General features: G+C 44.5%; 1 protein-coding gene across 1 annotated transcript in view; it reads left to right on the top strand.

Moving 5' to 3' along the window:
- The first annotated feature begins 8866 nt into the window (after positions 1-8866).
- The window catches only part of ADGRF1 (adhesion G protein-coupled receptor F1), a 34187-nt gene continuing 18461 nt past the window's right edge, over positions 8867-24592 (top strand). Inside the window, exons 1-5 of the mRNA XM_031434575.2 lie at positions 8867-9225; positions 19111-19264; positions 20554-20611; positions 22601-22750; positions 23683-23856. Coding sequence (XP_031290435.2) covers positions 19196-19264; positions 20554-20611; positions 22601-22750; positions 23683-23856 — 451 coding nt within the window. The 5' untranslated portion in view covers positions 8867-9225; positions 19111-19195. The remainder of the gene's footprint in view (positions 9226-19110; positions 19265-20553; positions 20612-22600; positions 22751-23682; positions 23857-24592) is intronic.

The raw sequence follows: 24592 nt of genomic DNA, 5'->3' as shown, positions 1-24592 counted from the left end.
AACTCTCTCCAATTCCCTTGGTCCTCTCCATTGGCTCTCAAGTCAAATTAATTAAATCAGATTATTTAGTGGTAAACATTTCACAATATATACATATATCAAATCATCCCACTGTACACCTTAAACTTACACAACGCTCTGTGTCAACTATATCTCAATAAAGCTGGGGGAAAAAAGAAAATGCTTATTTTCAGCCATTCCATTTTGAGTAGACTTACAAAGAAGTTAGACTCAGAGCCTCCATTGCCTCCTTCTCAAATGGTTGAACGGTTTTTAAGAATTTACAGCAGCAATTTAAATTTATATTCTAGGACCCAAATAAAACCTCTGAAGTGGCATTTCTTCTAACCAGTAGGTCCAGAAACGTTTATGCATTGTGCATATTGGAGCGGAACTTCATCCTTTGAAATGTCTCAAGACTTCTTGTAAAGTTAGTTTTAAACCATGTACTTAAGGTCTTGTGACTCCTAAATTTGGACCGACAGGCACTAAGGCATGATTTCAAGGTCAGGGGTGAAAAGCTTAGGAACCTAAGGTGGACAAACCTGACTTCCAGAGTCAGCTTCTCCACGGATTGTGTGACCCTGGATGAGCTGGCTAAACTTTCCAAGCCTTGGTTTCATCACTGCACAATGGAATTAAAAATAGAACTCATCAGAGGTGGTTATTGGGAAATTTAATTGAGAAAATACATCCAAAGGCTTTCCTGGCACTAGGAAGTGTTCCCTAAGTGCGAAATTAGAAGGCGAAATAAATTAGTGGCACTGCCTCAGCTATTTTCATCCTAAAGGCTATTTGTGTATCCTGGGAAGGAGGAGGTGGCAAAGGAGGCCGGGAGGGTGGAGGAAGTGTTGTGGAGTGTTTATTGTGGGACAACAGTGTGGAAAACAGCTTCGACAGGTTGCGTGAGTCAGTGGGGAACTGCACAGGTGTTGTTATGCCTGAAGAAACTCACCACCACCATCCTCCCTGCCCCCATAAAGGGACATCCTCACCATTTTCTCTGAGGGGCAATTCTCCGTTTCTCAGTACAGAAACCTGTTCTGCAAATCATTACACCCCTTTCCCAGAGACCACTCCAGAGAGTCTACCCTCAGCCAAAAGCTTCTTTACTTTTCCTTGGGTTTTCTTTCTTGTGTCTTGTATGGGAGCCAACACCTAAAAGGGTCCTACTGACAAGAAGAACTGATACTGGTACCTCTCAGTGTCGTCCCCATGTCCAAGTGGTCACTCTGGGAAGACACTGCCCTTGGAGACCTCTCGGGATGTTGGGTCGCGGTGAAGAGTGGTGATGCTTCTTGAGTGAGCCTGAAGGGTTAGAGTTCTTGGGGGCAGATGGACGTACTGTAGGGACCTTCTAGCATTGTGTGTGTTGGCATCTACCGACGTTGCTGGAGTCATCTGTGGGATCAGGGTGGCTAAGGGGACCAAAGTGAAGTGCCAGAAACTTTCTGTACCATTGACAAAGGTCAGCATCTTGCTCTATTGATGGCTTCTGTGTAACACCTATACCTCATTGATTTTTATCTATTTCTAGTTGGTTAAATAGATGGGTCTCAACAAGATATTATGACTTTAAAATTTTTAAAGAACATGGTGGAAATCTTGTGGAGCCCTGTAAGGGCAGCATGAAAAATCTAGAACCGTAGACTCTGAGCTAGATAGTCTATGGCTAGTTAGCTAGGTGTGATAGCTAACTTTTATGTGTGAAATCAAATGGGACACAGGGTCCCCAGATATTTGGTCAAACGTTATTCGAGGTGTGCTGGGGAGGGTGTTTTTGGATGGGGTTAATGCTTGAACTGGTGGCTGAACAAAGCAGATTGCCTTCTCTGACGTGATGTGTGGTTCTCCTCCAATCAACTGAAGACCTGAATAGAACAAAAAGGCTGACCTTCCTGTGACCAGAGGGAACGTCAATGCTGCCTGATTGATTGAGACGGGACATCGGTCTTTCCCAGCCTTCAGGCTTGGACTGAAACATCTGCTCTTCTTGGATCCCGAGACTGCCAGCTTTCAGGCCAGAACTGACACTGTTGGTTCTCCTCATTTAGTTCATACAAACTTTACTTGACCTTCGTGAAGCAGTCTCCGTTCGGGGAAGTACACAAGGAGGTGGAAGGCAGGGAGTTTTCACAGGGTAAAGAATAAGGAATAAGGAAGAAGAAAAACTGAAAATATCTGATCAGCTGGGACCGAGTAGTTTACTTTGTTTGGGGTGCGAAAGAACAGGGAAATAAATACAGAGCCCAGAGGTGGCTTGGTGTCTGGGGACTGGCTGACTGGCTAGGCTGTATTTCTGGTCAAGGGGAGCATTTACAGGGACACAAAAGGTCTCCAAGTTTCAGCTTGCTGATGTGACACCCCAGGCAGAAGTGGCTCCATCTTGGGCCCAGAAAGTTATTTCAGTGGGTGTAACTTTTTCTTACAGAAGTGTAAGAACAATTTACATACTCAAGAACAGGGTCACTTCTCCACTGAAAACATTTTTCAAGTAATTATTTATATTTGAATGTTATCTATTGTAATTTTTGCCACGAAGAATTCCTGCCCCCTGTTGATGTATTCAAATATCAATTTTTTTTGTCATGGCTGAGTGATGGATTTACATTACAAAGGTTTCGCCATTAAATCAACAAATTAAAGGATGCAATTCTGTTTTCCCCTAGTGTCTTTATAATTTCATATTTTGTTTTTAAATTTTTCATCCAGATGAAGTTGATTCCGGTGTAAGTCACGAGGGAGGATGTGTATTTACACAACCTCTAAGTGGTGAGAGTGGGGGCTTTTGTAGATGATCTGTGGGCTGTGAAACAAGAGCTGTAGGAGAATCATTTTTCAATGAACATACTTTTGTCATGTTGAGCTTTGTACCCTGTTCTTGTGAAATCTACCCAAAATTTATGGAAGTAGTAAATTCCTGGCTGTGATGAAAAAAGCAGCAAGAAGATGGACAACCTCCACTTGGCCCCCGGGAAACAGCACCAGGGCAGGACTATGGAAACAGTAGGGTCAGATCTGCCCATTTTTCAAAAGAAGCTGAAATCCGGATTTTCATGTGCAATCCTCTGATGTTTAAATGTTAGCAACTAATTCAGAGTCTTGAGAACATTGCACGGGCCAAGCAACACACATCTGCAAGCCAGATGGGGCCACAGGATGCCAGTTTGAGACCTGTAGTTTAGCCCTTTTTTCCCTCTTACCCTCAAAGATTCATTTAAGTGCCTCTTCCATGGTCAGCCCTTATCATAGTGGATTTAACTGATGGTTGGTGGTGGAGTCTTCCTATTAAATTTGAGCTTTTCTACTAAGTTATAAAGGAATAAGTATAAATAGAGACTCTCCCCAGGGCCTAGCTCAGTGTCTTGTACCTCACAGACATTTAGTATGAAGGTTTGTTGAATGACTAAGTAGATGGATGAATGAACTCCACTGCATGTAGAATCCCCGTGCCAAATATCTGGACGAAGTAGCTCCGGTTTTGAGAGGTTACCTGGTTTAAACCACCCCCACCTCCCCAGCTGCCCAAGTCCTGAGTGCACCCTCATGACAATCTGAAGAGTGGGACCGGATGGTAATTTTATAAACACTCAGCCTCTTCCAGGTCATGAATCTCGGCCACTAGATGTCTCCCTTTGCTTAAAGGACATTCTGAGCTCTGGGGTCAACTTGTGGTTGGCTAAAAGGAAACAATACTTAAGTAAAAAAGAATGCTTTCATCTCAGGCTACATCTGCTACAGAAGTTTGTCCTCTTGAGGAGCTGAGGACAGCCACAAAGTCAAAGAAAAAGTGCCCAGGGTTGGAATCAGATGGTTTTGTTCTGGGAGAGCTTCTCATCCACAGGAACGCATCCATGCGACACCGAGTGACAGTCTGTCGGGTTTTAGCCTCTAATCCAGCAGATTCAGAACTGTTCTTCTGCAGCCTCGTTTGTGTTATTTTTTTCTGTCCCTTCAGGGCTGGTGGCGAGATGCTTCTTACTGTTAAGGGTTGGGAATCTAGAACCCATGAGTCAAAGCTGAACTTCAGGACGAACTTCTCCACTGAGGCTGCCCGGACCCTGTGTGAATTCCTGAGCATCATGAGAACACAGGGGCTATGTTTCGGTGCTGTGGGTGGGCCTTTCCTGTGACCCCACGGGGGTCTGGTGAGCTTGGAGAGGTGGGCTGCTTGATGCCATATAATTCTCATTTTAAAGACAGGCAGGGTGAGGGTTCATTACTTTTATAGATTGTGGCTTTCTCTTCTCAGTGTTGTCTCTGACTTTCAAATGCAGCACGTTCTGAACTGATTAAAGTCACTGGATGGAAGATCACCTGGCTCTGTTAAATTCACCCTCTGAATTTAGTAACACTTGGAATTTACTTGTTGAGTTGTACAGAAGCTGCGGATTCTATGAGGCTTTGGTGGCTCTCCACTTTATTACAGAAGGGTCAGATGGTGAAAATGCCTGGTCTCGTTGGTACCTGTTCTTTGATTATTTCACAAGGGTTGGACCCTTCTCTTTGTATTTCTCATCTGTCTTTGAGAAACGGTAGAGTACAGGTTCAGAAAACAGAGTCAAGTCAGGCTGTGTTGGTGTCCTGGCCCATCGTTACCTTAACTGCTCTGTGGTTCAATTTCCGCATCTATAATATAATATAATAATATATATAATATAATACACCTGGATGATGGTGTAACTGCATCACGGGTTGCTGAGAGCAGAAAAGCACACAGAAAGTTCTCAGAGCAGTCCTCGGAACGCAGTTAGTGCTCAGCAGTAATGAAAACTGATACTAAATGCTGGTACCTCATCTCTTCCCATATTTGGTGCCCGTGTCTGTAGACTGCCGCTCCTGTCTCCGATATGGTTGGGAAGAGAGTCCCTACAGTTTTGTGAACTCTTCCTTTGTTTATTTGAATGTTCTTTATTTTAATGCTAAATGGCAATACAATTATTATACAATAATTATTATTATACAATTATTGGTATAGTAATTGTATATAATATAATGGTATAATAATTTTCTCATAAGTCACACTGACCAATACAGTCCAATGACTCCCACCTACCTCTCTTTAAGTCCCAGTCCTGAGTGTTAAATGACCCCATCCATTTTGATTGTTTGACCATATTTGTAAGACTTACCATATGACTCACCATAATTTCCATTTTACACTCAACTCTTCCCCTCTTTACTCCTCCTTTCAGGTTTTTTCCCTAATTATACCTGATTTTTTTTAAAATTGCATTTAACTCTTTCACAATTATGGAATAAAGCCACCTGAAATAGTTCAGAATCTGTCCCTCCCTTGAATCAATGTATTTTCCAAGGTGGTCCTTTGGGTCTGCAGCCCCAGAATGTGAGCTTCTCAAAGACCAAGCTGGGAGAATGTCCGGTACCTCTGATGCTCGGGCCTCCTGGGTGTGGGTTCACGTCTTTCCCAGGTCCACCTGCTGGTATAATTAGCTCTTGTCTCATGCCCACAGCAGTCACTCAGGGAAAGTTTGTTGACATCCTAAGAGTTAGATAACAAGTTCTGATAACAAGACTCTGTTTGCTACTTCCTTTCTCCCAGGCCTCAGTGTGTTGCTGCTTATTCGCAGGACACTGCTCTTTTGCTGGGAAACCAAGCCATCAGACGGCTCAGGCAACCAACGCAAACAAACAGATGGAGGTAGGAGGCTTGGAGCTTTTCCTCAGCCCCGGGTTTTCCTCCTTGTTCTTTGGCACTTCAAGGATGCTGGCCAAGGAAGCTCCGTGGCCAATAACACCAAAGAAAGGAATGTAAAGTAGACCAGATGGACCAAGGCACATTTGTTCAGCTGCCTGCGTACCCTCAGGTGGACCCCTTGTTCCTGCTTCATAGTTACTGTGTGAGATTTTGTGGCAGAAGGAATGTTGCAGTCACATCAGAGAAGCAGCTCTGCCTTCACAGAAGGTGGCTCTTCTGGAGGTCTTAACAAAGGCATGTCACAACGCCACTCCCATGCTCAAACATGCTTCTTTCACTTGCTTTCTGTCCTCTGCAGTGACAGGGGAGCCCCATAACCTAACCAGGAAATATAGAAAAATTCAGCATTGCATGCTTTAACAGATTATTAGGAGGAAGCTAGAAGAGATGATTAAATGGCTAATGGGTGAGTCATGGGTAATTAGAAGCACACCCTCCTCATGAAACAACCTCAATATTGGGCATACCATGATCTCCTTCTGTCATATGCAGAATTAGCATTAAACACATTCATTTCTTTATTCCTCAAAAAATTAAAAATAGACTTACCATATGATCCAGCAATCCTACTCCTGGGCATATACCTGGAGGGAACTCTAATTTGAAAGGATACATGCACCCCAATGTTCACAGCAGCACTATTTACAATAGCCAAGACATGAAACAACCTAAGGGTCCACTGACAGATGACTGAATAAAGAAGGTATGGTATACACACACACACACACACACATATATATGGTATATATATATACATATGTATGGTATATATACACACATATGTATGGTATATATTCAATGGAATATTACTCAGCCATAAAAAAGAATAAAAGAATGCCATTTGCAGCAACATGGATGGACCTGGAGATGGTCATTCTAAGTGAAGTAAGCCATAAAGGGAAAGAAAAATGCCATATGATTTCACTTATATATGGAATAAAAGAAATACATAAATGAACTTATTTACAAAACAGAGACAGACTCAAAGACATAGAAAACAAACTTATATTAACAGTGAGGGAAAGGGATGGTAAGGGATAAATTTGGAGTTCAAGATTTGCCGATATTAACTACTATGTGTAAAATAGATAAACAATACATTTATACTGTTTAGCACAAGGAACTATATTTACTATCTTGTAGTAACTTATAATGTAAAAGACTATGAAAAGGAATATATGTGTGTATATGTGTGAATGAAACATTATGCTGTACACCAGAAATTTACACAACATTGTAAATGGACTATACTTCAATTTTTAAACATGGGAAAAAAAAAAAAAAGCACGTTCATTTCTTTGGATTCAGAGTTTCACCAAAATCAATGTACTCACGAAATCACTGGTGTCTACTGGTTGCCTAATTTTCTAATACCTGCTAAATGTTCTTGGTCTGGTAAGAAACTGTAGGAATTGCTTTGGTTCTGTGGGCCACACACCAGCCCCTTGGAAGTTGCTGGGTTTCACGACACAATCTGGCTGGAGGTGAATAAAGAGTTTCCATTTCAGTTGCAAGCCCTCACCATGTTGAGCTCCACACTGACTGGCCATTTCTTCCTCCCTTCCACTGCCTCCTTACTCCTCCTCCTCACTGCCCACCCAATTCCATAGCTACTCTCTTCCTAAGTAATTAATAAATTGTATAAACACAGTCCCACTGAGATGTTGGTGGCCGACGTCTGCCTATAAGCACTTGCCTGTTAATACAGACAGCAGGAGAAGAGCATCCTAGAACTGAAAAGACGGCATCTAATCCCAGGACTTTAGACAATGGGTCAACAGAGACAGAGTATATATTTTCAGAAGTCCCGGACCCTTGTCTTGAATGGAAACTTGATCTCCACTAACAACTGGTGGATTCTGAAAATAGGCAGAACCCTTCAGAAAAGGCCCACGAGGAGAATGGAATTAACTTGACTAAACTATGAGATCGACACTAACCCACCCAGGCTGGGGGATGGGGGGGGGTCACTGGAGCAATGGTTGATGCCCTTGAACAGTTGGGGGTTGTCAGGATGGCCTTGTTCTCTTGACATCTCTTCCACTAGACCAGGTCCAGGCCTGGGCATGACGGGTTAGGAATGTGGACCAAGAGGTCCAGCGGGTGTTGGACACAAGCGGGTCACGTTGAGTTCAGGACTGCTTGGCATGAAAGGACTTCGATGTGAAATTATGGGCTCTAACATTATTGGGAATACTGTTCAGTCTAAAAATACAGATTTCTCTTAGAATTTAGTGCACCAAAGACCATTTTCTTCTTCCTGAGAAAATGTGTGCTCCGTCTTTTCTAGTAACAACAACAAGATACCTGAATAGCTTCCTCTTTTCTTTGATAGGAACTCTGTCCCCAGAATTACGTTTTAAATTTACAAAACTGAGTAGCTACCTCAGTTTTTATTTACATTCTCCTCTTAGTTGACTCTCTACTTTGATAGTTCCCCTTTTTTATCATGTGGTTTATATAGAAATGTTTTAGTTCATGTTTCTTTTGAAAAAAAATTTTTTTTATTTAATGGAAGTACTGGGGATTGAACCCAGGACCTCGTGCGTGCTGAGCATGTGCTCTATCACTGACTTATACCCTCCCCCTAGTTCACGTTTCTTTGTGTCTATTCTAATGTAATTTTATTTTATGCATTTAGTATTGAAAGCCACCTCAAGTCATTTGGAAAAGATGGAGTGACTTAAAGCATAAGTCATCAGAAGTCATTTGTAAATGCGGAATGTTTGTTTTTCAAATCAGATGACTCCTTAGAAAGGAAAGAGACTTTAATGAAAGAAGTTAATAAGGTTTAGCCCTAGGGTTTCTAAGGACAAAGAATACACTGGAAACATTCACTCTGGGCAGGCACACCCTTGCTCTCTCTTGACTCCCCAGCCCTATTCCGTACTATTCTACCCAGAAGTCAGAAGACTTTGGGAGATTAGCACGTTGATTCTGCAGCCTTGAGTGAGAAAGTTGGAAAAGGAAAAATGGGATCCACCACTCCCCACACACCCCCTGGAATGACCCCCCCACCACGTGAAATTAATGCATGAAGGGCTGCATTCCTTCCATTCTGTGGGGTGTGACCCCCGGTGTCCCGAGGCTGGACGGGAAAGCTGGACAGAGTGGCCTCGTGTAACAGACAAACCTAGGACAGATGTGCTCTGCCTTCTGCTGGAGCATTTTTCTTCCCTTTTCCTCCTGTGATTTCTGTCTGCTGGGCGAATCCTTAGGTCTTAGGCTCTGAACTCCTTCCTCTTACCAGGCCTGATAGGGACTCCAAGTGGGAGGGAGAGTCAACAGAAAGGTATTTCTTCCTTCTTGAAGGGGGTGTGTTCTGGGCTTGTCTGCCTACAGGGCAGCAACGCACAGCAGGAGTTGCTGGTGAAGCAGTGGCCCTGTACGCCTGCCAGCGAGTGACCGGCGGTGGCTCAGATATTCCAATTGTCTTTCCAAACAAAGCAGCAGCAGTACAGCGGAGGAAGGCTCCCCGGGCTGCAATGTGAAGAGAGGACTCTCAGGTGAGCCCCAAAGCTGTGGTTGGATTTGCTGTCATCATTACCACTTGTTAATCTGAGATTCCTTCCCCCTCCCCATGGGGAGAACTCTGATTTCAGTAACCCATTTCCTGGAGAAGATTAACTAAAGGAACAGAGAGTGGAAAAAGCATGAGTAGATACAACAGAGTTCAGTGTCTTGGTAACCATATAAATTGAGGTGATTTGCTGACTCTCACACTTGGCTCAAAGGATACCTTTCTCTCTGTCAGTTACAACCCCATACCCCTCTTCTTGGGGTGGGCCTGGGAGGTCGAGTGACTGGGACTAAAAATACCAGTCTCATGGCTCCCACACATATGTTAGCCCTAGCCATCTCTTGAAATAAAAATACGCTGGAGCACATCAAGTTTATTTTCACTTTAGGATGAATTGATTTAAGCTTTGACCTAATCCGTTCATGTTCCGGAAGTACTTCTCAATTTAATTCCTTCTCTAGACTCTGAAAAATCCAAAAATTGACCCTCCCAATCATTGCCTCTGCTCTCTCCCCCGAATAACTATAAAGCAATGCACTGTATTTTCTGACCGATGGGCCTTGAAAATTAGTCATTTTTTCTTTTCTCTTTTCTTCTTTTTCTTCAAGAATCCATTTATGCAAACCTGATATTCCTTGTAATCCACCCAGGCCAGAGACTAAACGGGGGGAAGTGACTGAAGGAGGGATGGAAAGAGGGTCCGGGTGGGAGAGGTGCAGCGAGGTGACGGCTTTGACATTGCCATGGAGAAATCCATTCACCCAAACCTGGAAATAACAGGCGTGGTCTGGAGATGACAGACAGAAGAGAAGTAACAAAAACAGATAAAACTGCATTCTATAATTTATCAGAGTATTAGCACAAGCCTTTTGTTATGTTCTGTTTTTCTATATAGAACCACTACTAATTATTCAACCATAACCCCAATTTAAAACCGTACCTTATATGGCCACGTACAGTACTTGATTCAAGTATTAACAGCTGGTATAACCTTGAGAAAATTACTTAGCTTTTTTTTATTCTGGTTTCTTAATTTGGAAAATGGTAGCAAGGAGCATGGAGCGTTAAAATGGGAGTACACGTGTGCTGAGTCTTATAAGCTTGACTTGCAAACATGCCTACTTCGTGCACAACCACTAGCTGACGTAAATTGTTGCTGACATGCCTCGTGGGTGCATATGTCTTGCTTCTCTGAAAAGACAGTGTATGTCTTTATCTTTTTTAAAAGCAGGGACAGGGTTTCCATCACAGGGTTTATCTCTGGCTGTGCTGAGGGTTGGGGGGCACCCTACTTGGGCATCCGTGTGCCCTCTGCTGTCATTCATTCCACTATCAGAGGGACACAGATATCCTCCTAGGAAAAGTACATGAACATATCATTCAAATGAAGGTGTCAGTGACATTTTTTAGCACTTGGGCTGGGAACAAGTGTAAAATGGAAGAAACAAGAGTGTACTGGGTGTGGAAGGGCCTGAACAGTGGCACGGTGGGTCCTCAGGTGCATGACTCAGAAAGTGGAGGGGTGGCATCTCCAGGACAATGTCACTGAATTCACAGTTTACCTTAAGGCCACACCTTATGAAACCACATTCCACCCAATCTAAACAAATGCCTTTGCAACGTGCAGAATATTTCCGCCACATTCTCTTTCTGAAGTTCTTTGGCAGGGAATACCCGTAGCTATAGAGAAGGGGAAACCCGCTCCCAAACACACAGATGGTGTTGGAGCCGAGAAGCGCTCATGGGATGTCAAGTGTCCACAGTTCTGGACTGAGCACATGGTCCTCATGGCTGTGAAAATAATGTAGACACCTGGAGGGGTGATGCAAGAGATCCCCAGCGCCATCCTCACTCCCTGCACAGCTGGTTGGAGCCTTGCTGAGCTCCGCCACCGCCACCGGGGTCCACAAAGCCAGGCGGGAGGGCCTCCCGCCGCAACTCCTCCCCCACAGACCATCTCACAGGGGCTCTGGTGCAACGGCAGATGGAAACCTGGGCTCTGGCAGGCTGAGAATGAAAAGCCGTAAGAATGAACAAGTGTGAAAGCGCCCTGGCATTGCCTAGAGTTAGAGTAAATTTCGCACGCGCAGTCAGTTGAATAAATAAAATGCAAAGAGTGAACAGCCTTAAAATGTGCACAATATAGTTCGATCCCGTTGAAGATGGCTACCTGGTCCTCACGGTGTCTCTGGGTCCTCAGTGCCATTGTCAGTTTTTAGTCTCCAGACTCCCACAAACTGTGGAAACTCTAGTTTTTGTTTTGTTTTGTCTGAAAGAAAGTGTTTTAAAGTAAAGACTTTAAATAAGGTCTTGAAGATCATTTCCTTATCATTTGCCTCTTTCTCATAAGATAAAATTTTTAAAAATCTGATCATGAGTTCCTTTATTATTTAGGGGTAAGCAGGCATTTACTATAAATTTGTGGTGTTAGGACAGCTTGTCACAGTGGAACAGGGTCACACCTGCAAAGTTTTGGGTAAAGAGACGCTGTATTAAGCAGCTTATATTTTCCAGGAAACCATTCACACTTGTATTTGCACTTTAACCCAGTTTTGCTGGAAGACATCCCTATGTTTCATCTCTTAAGAGAGTCAGGCAAATTTTTCTAAAATTTTGTTTTTATTAAAGTATAGTTGATTTACAATGTTCGTTTCAGGTGTACAGCAAAGCGATTCAGTTATACATATACGTATGTATATGTAGGCTAATTATTTCTAATAAGACACTTAATGACATATTTCTTAGGTAGGTAATACTCTTCTACATTGTTGACCAAGATGCCAATTAAGCAAGTAACGAGCAAAAGAAAAGACACAGATAGCAGCAATATTTAAAAAAATATTTAGGGTAGAATTTCATTATATGACAAGACGCACCTTTAAAATTGATAAAGAAGTCATTAAGGTGGTCTATGAGAAAGAATGGTTTAGTCAAGAAACATAATTGGGATAAAAGGTTACTCATTTGGAAGAAAATGAAAGTAAACCCTTATTTTATACCAAAACCTAAAATAACTCCAGAAGAATTGAAGATTTAAATGTATACAACAAACAAACTCACCTAAAGCAGTGTTAAAAGAAAATATAGGATAGTTTTACAATCTTTTTATAGAAAAAAAATTCTTAGCATGACCCCAAATTTAAAATCCATAATGGAAAAGGTTGACAGATGTGATTCCATGAATGTCTTAAACTCTTGTGCCAAACAGGACAACATAAAAAGTTAAAAGAGTGAAAAGATAAAATGATGAGCAAATGTTTATAACATGAGTGACAAAGAGCTGATACCTATGCAATGTGATGAGCTCCTCGGAGCAGTTCTCAAGAAAAAGGTGAATATTTCAATAGACTTAGGACAATGACTTAGTCAAGCCAGAAAATATATATATATATATGACCAATAAACATCTAAAAAATGCTTAATCATATTAATAATCAAAGGTATAAAATTAAACCAATTAGATAAAAACTTGCCTATCAGTTTGGCAAACATTAAAAAGATGTTGGGGACAGTGTGATGAAATGGCATTTCTACACCTTACCAGGGACTGTAAATGCATACAAATTAGGAGGGCAGTTTGGCCATATCTATCAAAACTCAAAACGCAATAACCTAGAATTAAGGATGCACAAGAAGGAACATTTGGGGGCAGATTGTAGTAGGCTAGACAGCTAATTTGCCGGGATAATGTGTTCGCTTCTCATCTGCACATAGTCTGAAGCCCGGAAGGTTTTGAGTATGGATTGGCATGATATTTGCAGAATGGGTGGAATGCCAGGCAACTGGTTCTATTTCTCAAAAGAATCATCTGGGGAATATGATTGAAAACCTTGCTTTTACTTACTAGGAAATTATAGTGAAAATACTATTAATAGGCTTAGGGAAGCTTAAAAAATGAGTGGGTTGGGTTTTTTTTTTTTTTTTGGTAGATTTGAAACAATCAAGGTTTCTCAGTATGAGCACTGAATGAAAGCCATTTGTTTTACTTAAAAATAGATGACGCAAGAAAAGTTTGTAACATCTTTCATCTGACCTTTCTCACGCGAAGACCCCACAGACCTTGTTCTGTGGGTTCGTCCCAGGAGGCCTGATGGATTGCGTTTTCACCCCTAAATAGCTGACTTTCCTTAGACACCGGTGACACGTTGTATATTCTTTTTCCTGGACAAAGAGTCCTTAATTGTCAAGAACTCAGATGGCGATCAAGTTAACAATGATGACTTTATTAAAATCATGGCCTAAGCCAGGCCCAGAGTCCAAGAGAAATATTAGACTCTTTGGGGAGAGAGAGTTAAGGAAATAGTTGATAAATTCTTTTAATCTGGAATTTAGGTTTACCCTTCTCATTTTACACAAGTGGAAGAACAAAATCATTCCCTTAATTGCTGAAATACTTGAATCACTATATACGAAAGCATTCTCCAAATGAGAAAAAACTATTCTTATTTCTTCTTATGTAAGTACCCCCTCCCTTGAGTGCTGTTCAGGTACTCTTTTCAAGCAAGCAATCCCAGAGGAAGCTCACATTCTCTGGGATTTACCAACTGTAAGTCAGCACAGTCGAGTGGGGAAGATGGAAGCTAATGACCTGGGGATTCCGGGAAGGCTGGGTCCCCACTGCTAAGCTGAAGTCTTGGCTGGAAGAAAGCTTGGCACTTTCTCTGGAGTGCCATTAATCATCCTTTAGGGGCTTGGTGGTAACTTCTGCTCTACTGCACCGTGAGTGACAGAAGAAAATCTTCTGTTATAGGGGGTTGGAACAGAGCCAACCCTTGAGTCTGACAGGCAGGCTTTTGATAGACGAACTGAGCTGGACTCGTCTGTGGGAAATGAAGACCCACACCCAAAGAAGTCCCGGGTGATGAGCTAAGAATGACAGATCATCCTGTATCCCTTCTAAGATGCAAAGCAAAGATGAATTAATTTTAAAAACCAGAATCCTTATGAGGAGGGGGCAGACAGCTGTGCTAGGCAGACAGCACCAGCAGCAGGAGAAATGCCAATTCGTGGCAAAGGACATAGGGACTTGTAAAAAAATATATCTCTCAATTTTGGGATGGAAAAGGATCAGAAGAAAAGGTAGCATCACAATCTGTACTCTGACAGGAGATCCATTGAATGAAACATCGGAGGGTGTAAACAGGGACCTAGGAACAAAGAGAGCCCAGCAGCCCAGCAGGTGTTTTGGGTCTGATCACAGCTTTTGGAGTTTCTCCGAGTGGATGGAGCTACGATGCGTGAACACGCCCGTGTCGTGAACAGCCGGAGCCTGGCACAGTGCCTGGGAACTGGAGGCTCTCGATGCACAGTGATCAGACAAGCTGAAGTTCGGTGGATTGGTAAACTGTCCCAGGGAAGGGACGATGGAGCAAAGGAATTCCTTTTGTCTCCTGCAGCCTTATAACTCCAGAGTTCTTAAAAGTCATACCACTGCTCTCAACCCGAGGACTTAACTCTTAGCGGGTTCTCAGCCCCTCTCAGAAGATGCTTAAGAATGAAATAACCAGTGGAAGGAGAAAGCAAGACCAGAGTTCAGTAAAGACTGTAATCTCTCCAGGCTCAGATTTGATGACTGACGGACACTGATGAAAAGACCAATTAAATAAATAATCTATGAATTAGAAACCGGGAAATGGGTGTGAAATGATTGAATCTGACACTGGCTCTGAGTGCACCTTATTTTATTGCCTACTGTATACAAGAGGAAATTGAATCCAGACAGTTTTGGGTTTTTTATAATTTTTACAGATTCTAACAGATAAGGGACCAAACTGAGGTTAGGGTCTAATTCATCTAGGTCTTTTTCCACTTTTATTCGATGTTAACATACTAAAAACATGCTAAAATAGAAAATGTGTGTTAAAAATTTTATTGTGGACACATATTTATATATACATGCACTGATATTTTAAGTAACTTTAAGTTATAATTCTTCTAGAAGAAGTTGGTCTAGCTTGTAAAATTCACCAAACCACCACACATTTTTTCCAGATGTGAAATTGGTTATCTTTTCTGTCCCTACATGTCTTTCCACCTGTCTTCTCTGCCATATCTGCCATATCTGCTTCTCTGCCATATCATACACAGTGAAACTCTCCTCAAAGGCCAGTGGCCCAAAGATCCCTATACAAAGGCAGATCCCAATGAAAATGTGACCAAAGACATATAAAATAAGAGGTAACATAAAACAAAGGTTTTACAGGTCCTTTGCCTGTTAACCAGTTCTAGCTGAGTCATTTTTTTTTTCCAGATCCTAGCTGGAGATCTGCTTTTTCTGTGTGGGGGTGTGGGGGATGCATGTGTGCCCATGTGAGTCCAAGACAGAGGAAGGTGACAACTCTTCTGGGAATTCTTCTATTTACAGAGGAAGAAACACAATCCCATAAATGCTGATGCCAGGAAAGCAGCCCAAGAGTTCAGCTCTGCCTAAAATTAGATTGTTGCTAAAAATACTGGAAAAGGTAGATGAGAGCAGTTCCAACTGTTGATAAGGAGACAGCTGTTGACATAAATAAATGATATTTGGAGTCCATAAATACATAACTGGAGAACTGGGGAGACAATGGGCAGCCGTCCCCAGAGGCGTAATAGCAAATTCTAATGATTGTTCTCCAAAGACTGAAGGACAGAGATTATCAGGAATGAATTCACTTGAATGAATTCAAGGAAGTAAGGGGGTTCCCAGCACAGCCAAGCCTTCCCACAGACGCCAGGGCCGACCCACTGTAGGTCAGACATAGCTGGTCCCTAGCTGCGCTGAGTGAGATGTGATATAAACACTTACTCTGATGACAACAGTAGTGACTCTGTGTGTAACAAGGACACATGGATTCTGAGAATTTTTTAATCATCAGAATCCTTCCAGCTTGGAAGGGGAAGTGCTGAAAATACCATGGAGTTTGCCTCTAGTAAAAGCGAAGTTAAGTAGGATTTAAGATTACATCCCCCAACACACACACACACACAGAGTATTTCTTGGCATCCTCATGCTGAAACCCTCCTTTGAGTCTGATAACCAGTTACCGTAAAAATATATCTTTACCACCTCGAAGCTGGGACCCCTCCACTTATGCAGTGTTGGCCATCAACCCAGGAGCACTTGATAAGTTAACTTGACTGAGAATCGAAGTCAAATTCTGACCCAATCCAACAAGTAACTATAAAGACTGGTGGTGAGGTTGAAATGCTAATATTAGTAGCTATTGATAATTGAGGCTTGCCACCTGCCAGGCGATGTTCTGAGTTCTCCATATGTAACTACTCATTAAATGCTCTGAAGAATCTCTGAATTAGATACTGCTTTCCCCATCTTATAGATGAGTAGACTGAGGCATAGAGAGCCTAAGAAAATGTCAAAGGGCATCCAGATGATTAATGTCAAATCTGAGATCCGAAGCCTGGGCAGTCTAACCACAGAACCTGCACTTCGAGATACCATTTTCCCGCCTTTGACTAGCTGTCAAATACAGGTTGCCCAGTTAAATATGAATTTCCGAAAAACAGCAGTAATTCTGGACAACGAATAGTGTCCCAAATATCGTGTGGCACGTGCTTACACTAAAACATTATTATTTATCTGAAAGTCAGTCTTCCAACCCGACCCCAGAGGTAGCTGAGTGCACCGAGGAAGTAAAGAAGAAAACACTTTTTTTAAAAAAAAAAATTGAAGTACAGTTGATTTACAATGTGTTAGTTTCTGGTGTACAGCAAAGTGATTCAGCTCTAAAAGGAGAAATTTTGGTTTGAGCTTTGGTCCCAAGTCCACTTGAAAGGAGGCTTCAGATCACAGTATCAGAATTCTTTTTTCCTCTCCCGTAGAATAACAGCTGTCAAAGCTGTCCAGGGGAGTGCCTCGTGTGGGAAGCTTTCATGATGCTCATGGCAGGGCCTGCCCTGAGATTAGGTAGGTTTAGAGTGGGGTGGGGGCACCTGGATTTTCGCGTGAGCTCCCCACTGTCTTCTCTTCTCCTTCCCGAGCCCGTCCTCCTTCTTGCAGTCCATCTTACTCGTGATTGGCCTGTGGACCGATGACTGGGAATCCCTGGTCTGAAACCCTGACCATAAGTGTCAGTTTTACCATTTCTAGCAAGTCCAAGGAGTCAGCCCAGAGCCCACCCGCCAGTGTGGGAAGGAGGGAGAATAAAGAGGCCGAGAGGATGAGAGAGGGTCTCCTCCCAACACGCAGAGCTGTCCCCCAGGACTTCTGGCGTTGGGTTTGCAGCCTCACGCCTGGATGCCCTGTGGGAGAAGGAGATTTTTCAGAGAGAGAGACTGAAAGAGAAACGGAGAGAAAGCGCCACGTGGGGGCCAGGCCCTCCGTTTGGAAGCAGCCTTGGCACAGGAGAGAGAGCACGTCCCCGTGCGCCAGGACGGCGGCCCTATGGGAGCGCCAGCAGTGCAAGGACACGGCCCGCACAGGACCCGGGAATTCACGTTAAACCCTGTCCCCAGAAGTGGAGGAAAGTGGGGAAGGGTCTAGAAGGAGCACGGGCTCCCTCTGCGATGTGGCCGCAGTCCAGGAAGGTCCTGGGAAATCAGTTAGGCAGGTCGTGGCAATTTATCAAAAAAAAAAAAAAAAAAAAGAAAGAAAGAAAGAAAGAAAGAAAAGAAAACAGAAAATATCCAAGAGCAAAGAGAAAGAATTAAGTTTTGTTTCACAAAACTATTCGGTTATTTTAAGTATATATAAAATTTTCATTATGTTCGAGAGTGTACATACACAATGCATGTTTTATGCAGTATCTGTGTGTGTATATACACATACTCGTGTGATAAAATATGTTTCTTTCTACGGGGTCAAAAACATTTGAAAAACACCACTCCGGAGATGAATATCCAGCCCTTTCGGAAAGCAGAAGGCCCAGGCTAGAGGGCACAAACCTCAGGGCAGCCAGGTTTGGGGAAACAGGATCGGGAAGCTGATCTGGAGGCCAGGCTGCTGCCCAGAGAAAGTTAAAGTGGTCGGTTAGGGGCGGTGGGGTTTGCGGGCAGGAAGGTGGAAGCGTGAGAGGACCATCCACAACCGACCGGAGGAGGTGGGTACAAGATGTGAACTTGCCCCACTGGTTATCCTTCATGCTTCCCTAGAAAGAGTCTTGGCTGCCAGGCAGGCCATGTCTGTGGGAGCCACCACCCGTCTCTAGTGCCTTTTCTCTTTTCCTGTAGATCGCAGTGCAGAGCGTGGGGCCGAGCAGTCGGGATGGCGGGGTGTGTGTGAAGTTTAAAGCACACCCAGGAAGCAAGATGAGTGGAGCACCAACCTTGTGCTCTGTGCTCCTGGCCTCGGCCACTTGCTCTAATGGTGGGTTATTGAGTTTGGGAATCACAGCCTTCCTTCGTTTCCTCTGGAGCTGTGAAGGGGAAGGGAATTTTACGATCATGACTATGGGCTGAATTTTGTCTAAATTATTCGGAGCTAACTGTGAACTTGAGGACAATTTGCCACTTATTACATCAGCTCTGAAGAAGGACATTTGCTGGATTGGTTCATTGTGATTTTTATGCTGATTCTATCCTTACAATAATGGTTCCAGGGTCCTTGGTTATTTGAATGCTTGCCTTTACTGAGATGAAAAGAAAACCTCAGCGAAATAGAAAAGGCTGGCTGTCAAATGCACCCAGTTGCAAAGTTAAGCAAGTCATGATTTTAAAGTAGTCTGTGTTGAGTCAAGTTTGAGCCCCTAGAAGAGAGCTCTGGAGAAATTTTCCTAGTAAGTTTGTAAAGTGAGAAAGTCACTACTTCTGCAGCAGGAGTGGAAGTGATGGCGTCTCCGGTGGAAAAATCATCAAACACTCAGGGCTTCCGATGAGCCCAGTTAGACCTCTGTGCATTTTTAAATTTTGGCTTGAATTCTTTGTTTTTGTGCCTCAGCCTTGCACAGTGCACACTCGTCTGGTCACAGACTGCGAACCCAGCTGTTCATGTCCCATCCAGGACCTCAACCAAGACCAGGAAGATGAGGGTTCCGGCGTTCTGGCTTTTCTCTTTCCTCACGGTCACCGAGGGCCGGGTCGGCTTCCTGGGGGTGAGTTGGCGTATGTCCCGTTTTCCTCTCCTCTGTCCTTCTGGCTGGTTGAGCATCCATCACTCCCTAAGCAGCTGAAGTGATGTGATTTAATAGACTTGGAATCAGGACTCAGAGTAGTCCTGGGTTCTTGTCTCAGCGTTACCAACTGTGTGGCCTTGGACAAGTCATTTCGTCTCTTGGAGCTTCAATGATCAAACTGCAAAACCAGGATCTTGGGCTAAGCCATCATGGAGATTTTTTCTAACTCAGCCTGCCCATGCCTTCTTTGGTGAAGAAAAAGCACATAGATCAGTGTTAGCAATCCTTGGCCCCTTCCCTGTTTATACTCGCTTTCTTCATGCTTTCATCTGGGATCACGGTTTTATTGTTCCCTCTATGCCGACGACTCCATCTCAGACCTGTGCCCCGAACTCCACACTCACATGCACACTGCCTACTTGGTGTCTCTGGCCAGGTGCCCATAGGCCCCTCAACTTAATATGTCCAAAGTGAATCTCTTAATTTTTTTTTCTCACCTAAACTGCTCCTCCTTTCCTGTCTCAGCAGGTGGTATCACTGTCTCTCCAGCTGCTTAGGCAAAAAACTTATTTTCATGCTTGACTCTTCTCATAATCCGTATCTAAACCATTGGGTCTTTTTTCCCCCTGACTGTATCTTTAAAATATATCCAGAATCCAAACACTTGTCATCACCTCCATGGCTGCCATCCTGATCCACACCTTCAGCATCTCTCACCTATGTTATTTCAGTAACTCCTGAAATGCTCTCCTTGCTTCTGTGCTTCCTCCCAATATGGCTGCAAGACTGAGACTTCTAAAAAGTGGAGCGGAGCACATCTTTCCTCTGCTCAGAACTGTCTCATGGGCTCCCACCTCACGCAGGTGAAAACGAAGCTCTTGCCACTGCCCAGAAAGATCTACATGACCTGCATCCCCAGAGATACTCTCTGACCTCACTTCCGGCCTTTCCCCTACTCCACTTAGCTACTCTGGCCTCCTCGCTCTGCCTTCTCCTGCCAGGCATGTTCTTACCCCAGGGCCTTTGCATGTGCTATTCCCACTGCCTGGAAAGTTCTTTCTCAGGGATCCTCACTTCCCCTACCCGTACAGCTTTGTGCTCAAAAGGTGCCTCAGTGATGTTTTCTCTCCCCTCACAGTCCTGTCTCCACCATCCCTGGCTTGGAGTTTAGATCCATGATTTCAGTTTATCTGGGAAATTCATTAAGGCCTCATGAAATGCAACATTACACAGCCTGACTGTAATTATATATATATATTTTTTAACAGAGAGATGATGGCATCAGAACAAAAGGAGAACTCACTGTGAATAAGAAAAACCCTCCAGGTGAGATTACTTTAGAGGGCCTGGCACAGTGAACCCCAGTACCAGGAGAGCAGGGTTCAAACCCCAGGAGTGCTTCTGACAGGTGGCGTAGTCGTTAGCCCGTTACTAAACACCTCAGATATGCAAAATGATAACCATCGCAGTTCCTACTGGGAGAATGCTTTTGAGGATTGAACAATATACTGAAGGCCTGGTATCCTGCACCACGCCCGGCCAGCAGCCGCCCCTTAGTCCTACTTTCCTTCCTCATCTTGATCCCAACAATGTGATGAATAGCACAGGCCTCAGACTAGGAAAGAATTGTGTTCCGAAATTTAGTTTGTGGGTCTGATGTTTCAAGCATGGAAGGTATTTCCTCATGGAAACAATGATACACACAGATGGTTATAAGATTCCTGGGTCAGTCCACAGAAGCCTTTTCACAGGGCAGTGAATCTACCATCCAGCAATATGCCGGAGGGGCCATGGAATTTACTGTGGGGAGGTAAGGCTACAGTTCTTTGGGAGCATGACATCAAAATGTCAACTAGGAAGGCCACGACATGGTAAAAGTACACGTATATATTGAGCCATCACTGCGTGCCTGGCACTATTTTAAGTGTGTTAAATCAATCAAAGCCTCACACACACCCTCTCTGGGTTCGGTATAATGGTCATCTTTATTTTACAGACAGTGAAATTAACAGAGCTGGGGGCAGGAGGCGTGTTCACGCCCCTGTCAGTCTGACTCCAGACCAGAGTCATTAACCCCTGACCGTGTGACCAGAGTCACCTTTTCCCCCACCCCCCACCTCTTATCTGCTTGGGCTGTGGCAGTGGACATGCCCTCATCTCCCACCACTTGGGGTGATTCCCAAGGCCTGGAACAAAGATTCTGGCCTGGAGGAGATGGGGAGGTGGGGGGTAAGAGATGGGCTGAGGCTCCGAGGTGTGTGTTGGTGGCAGCTCCGAGAGCCGGGGTCTCCTGTGAATGCCCTGGGATGTACTGCAGTCCCTTGATTTCCTTCGGAGAAGCCTAGGGATTGATCCAGCTGATTTTCCTTCTCTGTAAATCTCCCTTCTGCCTGGCCCCACAGGACCCCTAAGACACGGGACAGTGTCAGAGATGCTCCTCGTCTCCTCTGTCCCTGCAGAAAGCACAGTTGTGTCCTGAGAAATCTGAGGGACTCTGAGAGGTGTCACTGCCCACAGCAATGAAATGAGACCCAGGAGAAAAGGGCGTCAATCTTTTTTGCCTCTTTTTCTCTGAGCTCCTTCACGTTCTTAGCTTGGGGTCCACAGATGACCGCTGGAGGATCTTGAAACCCCACGGAAGTTCATACTGAGTTCCCTGTGAGCGTGCCCAAGTGCATTCAGGAGAGGAGCCATCTCTCCCAGCCAAAGCCACCTAGCGGTCTCTCCTTAGGGAAACAAAAGATGCTGCTCAGAAACTTCAGGGTGAAGACAGGGCGCAGGGAGGCCCAAGTCAGGTTTGGTCTGGTTTTGCTTTTTTGCATTTCATATACGTACACAAACTCAGCCAATTCATGGAATATTTATGCAGGAGAAGGAAGGGCTCTTCAGAGAGGAGAGAGGAAACCGGGAGGTCAGTATCAGAGATCCATCCAGGGGAGCAGAGCTGGGGGAGGAGCAGGGAAGGCTGACTGAGACTTCCTCACCTCGTCTCCCTTCGGTCTTGACCCCTGAAACTTGACTCTGGATGCGACCTGAGAAGTGTGTAGAGTCAGGAGGGTGATGCTGGGGTAGGTCCCAGAGGGTGGAGCAGCCGGCTTGGCAGAAGTAAGGGAGACCCAGCTCCGGCACCGCTGGACGTCTGCGCGCTTTGCTCCGGGGTCTCACTGTTAGTCCACGTCTGGATGAGCCAAAGGGAATGCCGGGCAGCGTCCGTGACCCCGGGCTGAGACGGGTGACTGCTCCGAGGTCACTCCCTCTACAATATCCGCCCCCGAGCTTGAGACAGGAGGCCTCCGACTGTCTTTCTCTCTCCAGGCCCAGTCCAGGAGTACGAGCTGCTGCTTCAGGTGGCCTATCGAGATGCCGAGGAGAAAATAAAACTGAAGAAATTTCTGACGGCTTTGAGGCCTCCATTCCCATGGTTACCTGGGCCGATGAGGATCATCAGAGTGAAGGCCACCACGTGTCAGTGTCCCCGGTGACCGGGAGTGGAAACGGGGAAGGTGGTGTATGCGGTGGGAGAGGTTAGATTATGCTGCGGAAACAACCAGCCCCACAAGTGGCTTATAAGAATAAATGCTCAAAAGAAATATTTGGCCAACAGCACCAATGACCACAGCAGTGGGGTTAGGAGACGTTAAATGATCTGTCTAAAGCAGTAGTTCTCAGAGTGTGGTCCCCAGTCTGGCAGTTGCAGCAGCATCAGGAAACATAAAAGAATCATACTGAACCATGAACCTTGGGGTGAGACCCTCCCGACCCCAACCAGGAAAGGCTGATGCATGATGAAGCCTGAGAACCATTTACTGCACACTGTCCCGGCATAATTTCACAATAGTGCCTGGTGACTTTGCCCCATTTTTTGTTTTTGTTTTTGTTTTTGCTTTTAATCTATTAAAAAGGAAAGGTTTTTAGTGGGAGTTTTAGGTCACATAGAAGGGGATAAGCCCACAGGACTGACTGATGGAATTTTTCACCATGACTCTCCAAAAAAGTTCCCTGTGTCTTTGCCGTATTGCTGACGGGGACTACAGGGGAGTGACGCCAGGTGGATGGGAGCCTCCGATAAGACAGTGGACAGATATCCCCTCTAACCCTTCCAGTAACTCACAGGTTCACAGACCCTCTTCTGCTTCCCTCTCCATTCAAGCCATATCTACTTCCGGATGCTAGTCCCAGCCATTTGATTTTTATAAGATTTCCAGTTCCAACCTCAGTATCTCTTGAGTGTGGGCATTCACTTAACCTTAAACATTGCCATCTTGGTTTCATCCTTCGAGCTCTTGGTGGGAAACACTTCTAGCCTTTGGTTCCAATTCTATGTCAGAGCCGAGAGAACTCAGCGGTGGTCCATTTATTCGTCAGGCCCCGTGAGACCAAGCTCTGTTCTTCTGCAGACTGTAGTGACCAGAACAGGGCCCTGAGGTGTGCCTGTGAAGACGGCTACTCCTGGTTTCCTCCCTCGTGCCTCGATCCCCAGAAATGCTACCTTCACATGGCTGGAGCGCTCCCGAGCTGCGACTGTCGTGTCCACAACCTCACGCAGAGTGTCTACTTCTGTGAGAGAACAAGTAAGCGTGTGAGGATGCCAAGAAGGGAGCTCTGGGCTGGGGCAAGGGACAGAGAGGGACCTCTACATCATTGCCCCAGTGTTTCCTCTTTGCCTTCCTGGGAAGAGCTAGTGTTTGCAGGGAGATTGAAGGGCAGTGACAACATACCCTGCTGGGCTTGGCTGGACTCAATGAGAGCTTCGTAAGTGCAGAAAATTCAGAAATGCACATTGGTGTCTGGGCGTCAGTTCAACCTGGAGGAGCGTCTAGCTCACCTCTATAATTCTATGATTCTTTTGAGATTTAAGGGGATTCACTGAAATTCCGAGTAGGGGAATTGCTTGAGTAAATAACATTTTCCTTCCTACCTTCTTTTCACCTGTTTGGCCGACATCAACTTCCAGAAAATAAAAGTTTAGAGGCATGAAAGCAGAGAGGGTTACACAGTGATTATATTGAAAGAAATGCTCTAACTTGCCAACAAATACACATGCTGAATGAATTGCCAAAACGAAACTAAAGTGGAAGAGTCTAGCTTAGGAAATCGGTTGAAGTTGAGGGAGCTACTGTTGACTTAGGTTGACACTCGGTGGGTGATGAGGTCAGCCAATGACGTGGACTCCAAGGGCTGGAAGCACTTTAAGAAATATTCCCCAAAGACTGGTTCAGTTATCCTGCAGCTCCAGATTTTGGTAGAGCTGAGCAAAGTTTGTGAAAGGATCTGAAATAGCCCAGTTTTCCTGGGTCTCCCTGGGTC

Source organism: Camelus dromedarius, chromosome 19 (assembly GCF_036321535.1).
Source record: "Camelus dromedarius isolate mCamDro1 chromosome 19, mCamDro1.pat, whole genome shotgun sequence".
Lineage (NCBI taxonomy): Eukaryota > Metazoa > Chordata > Mammalia > Artiodactyla > Camelidae > Camelus > Camelus dromedarius.
The sequence above is the reverse complement of the archived record's forward strand: the minus strand, read 5'-3'. Positions and strand labels throughout refer to the sequence as shown.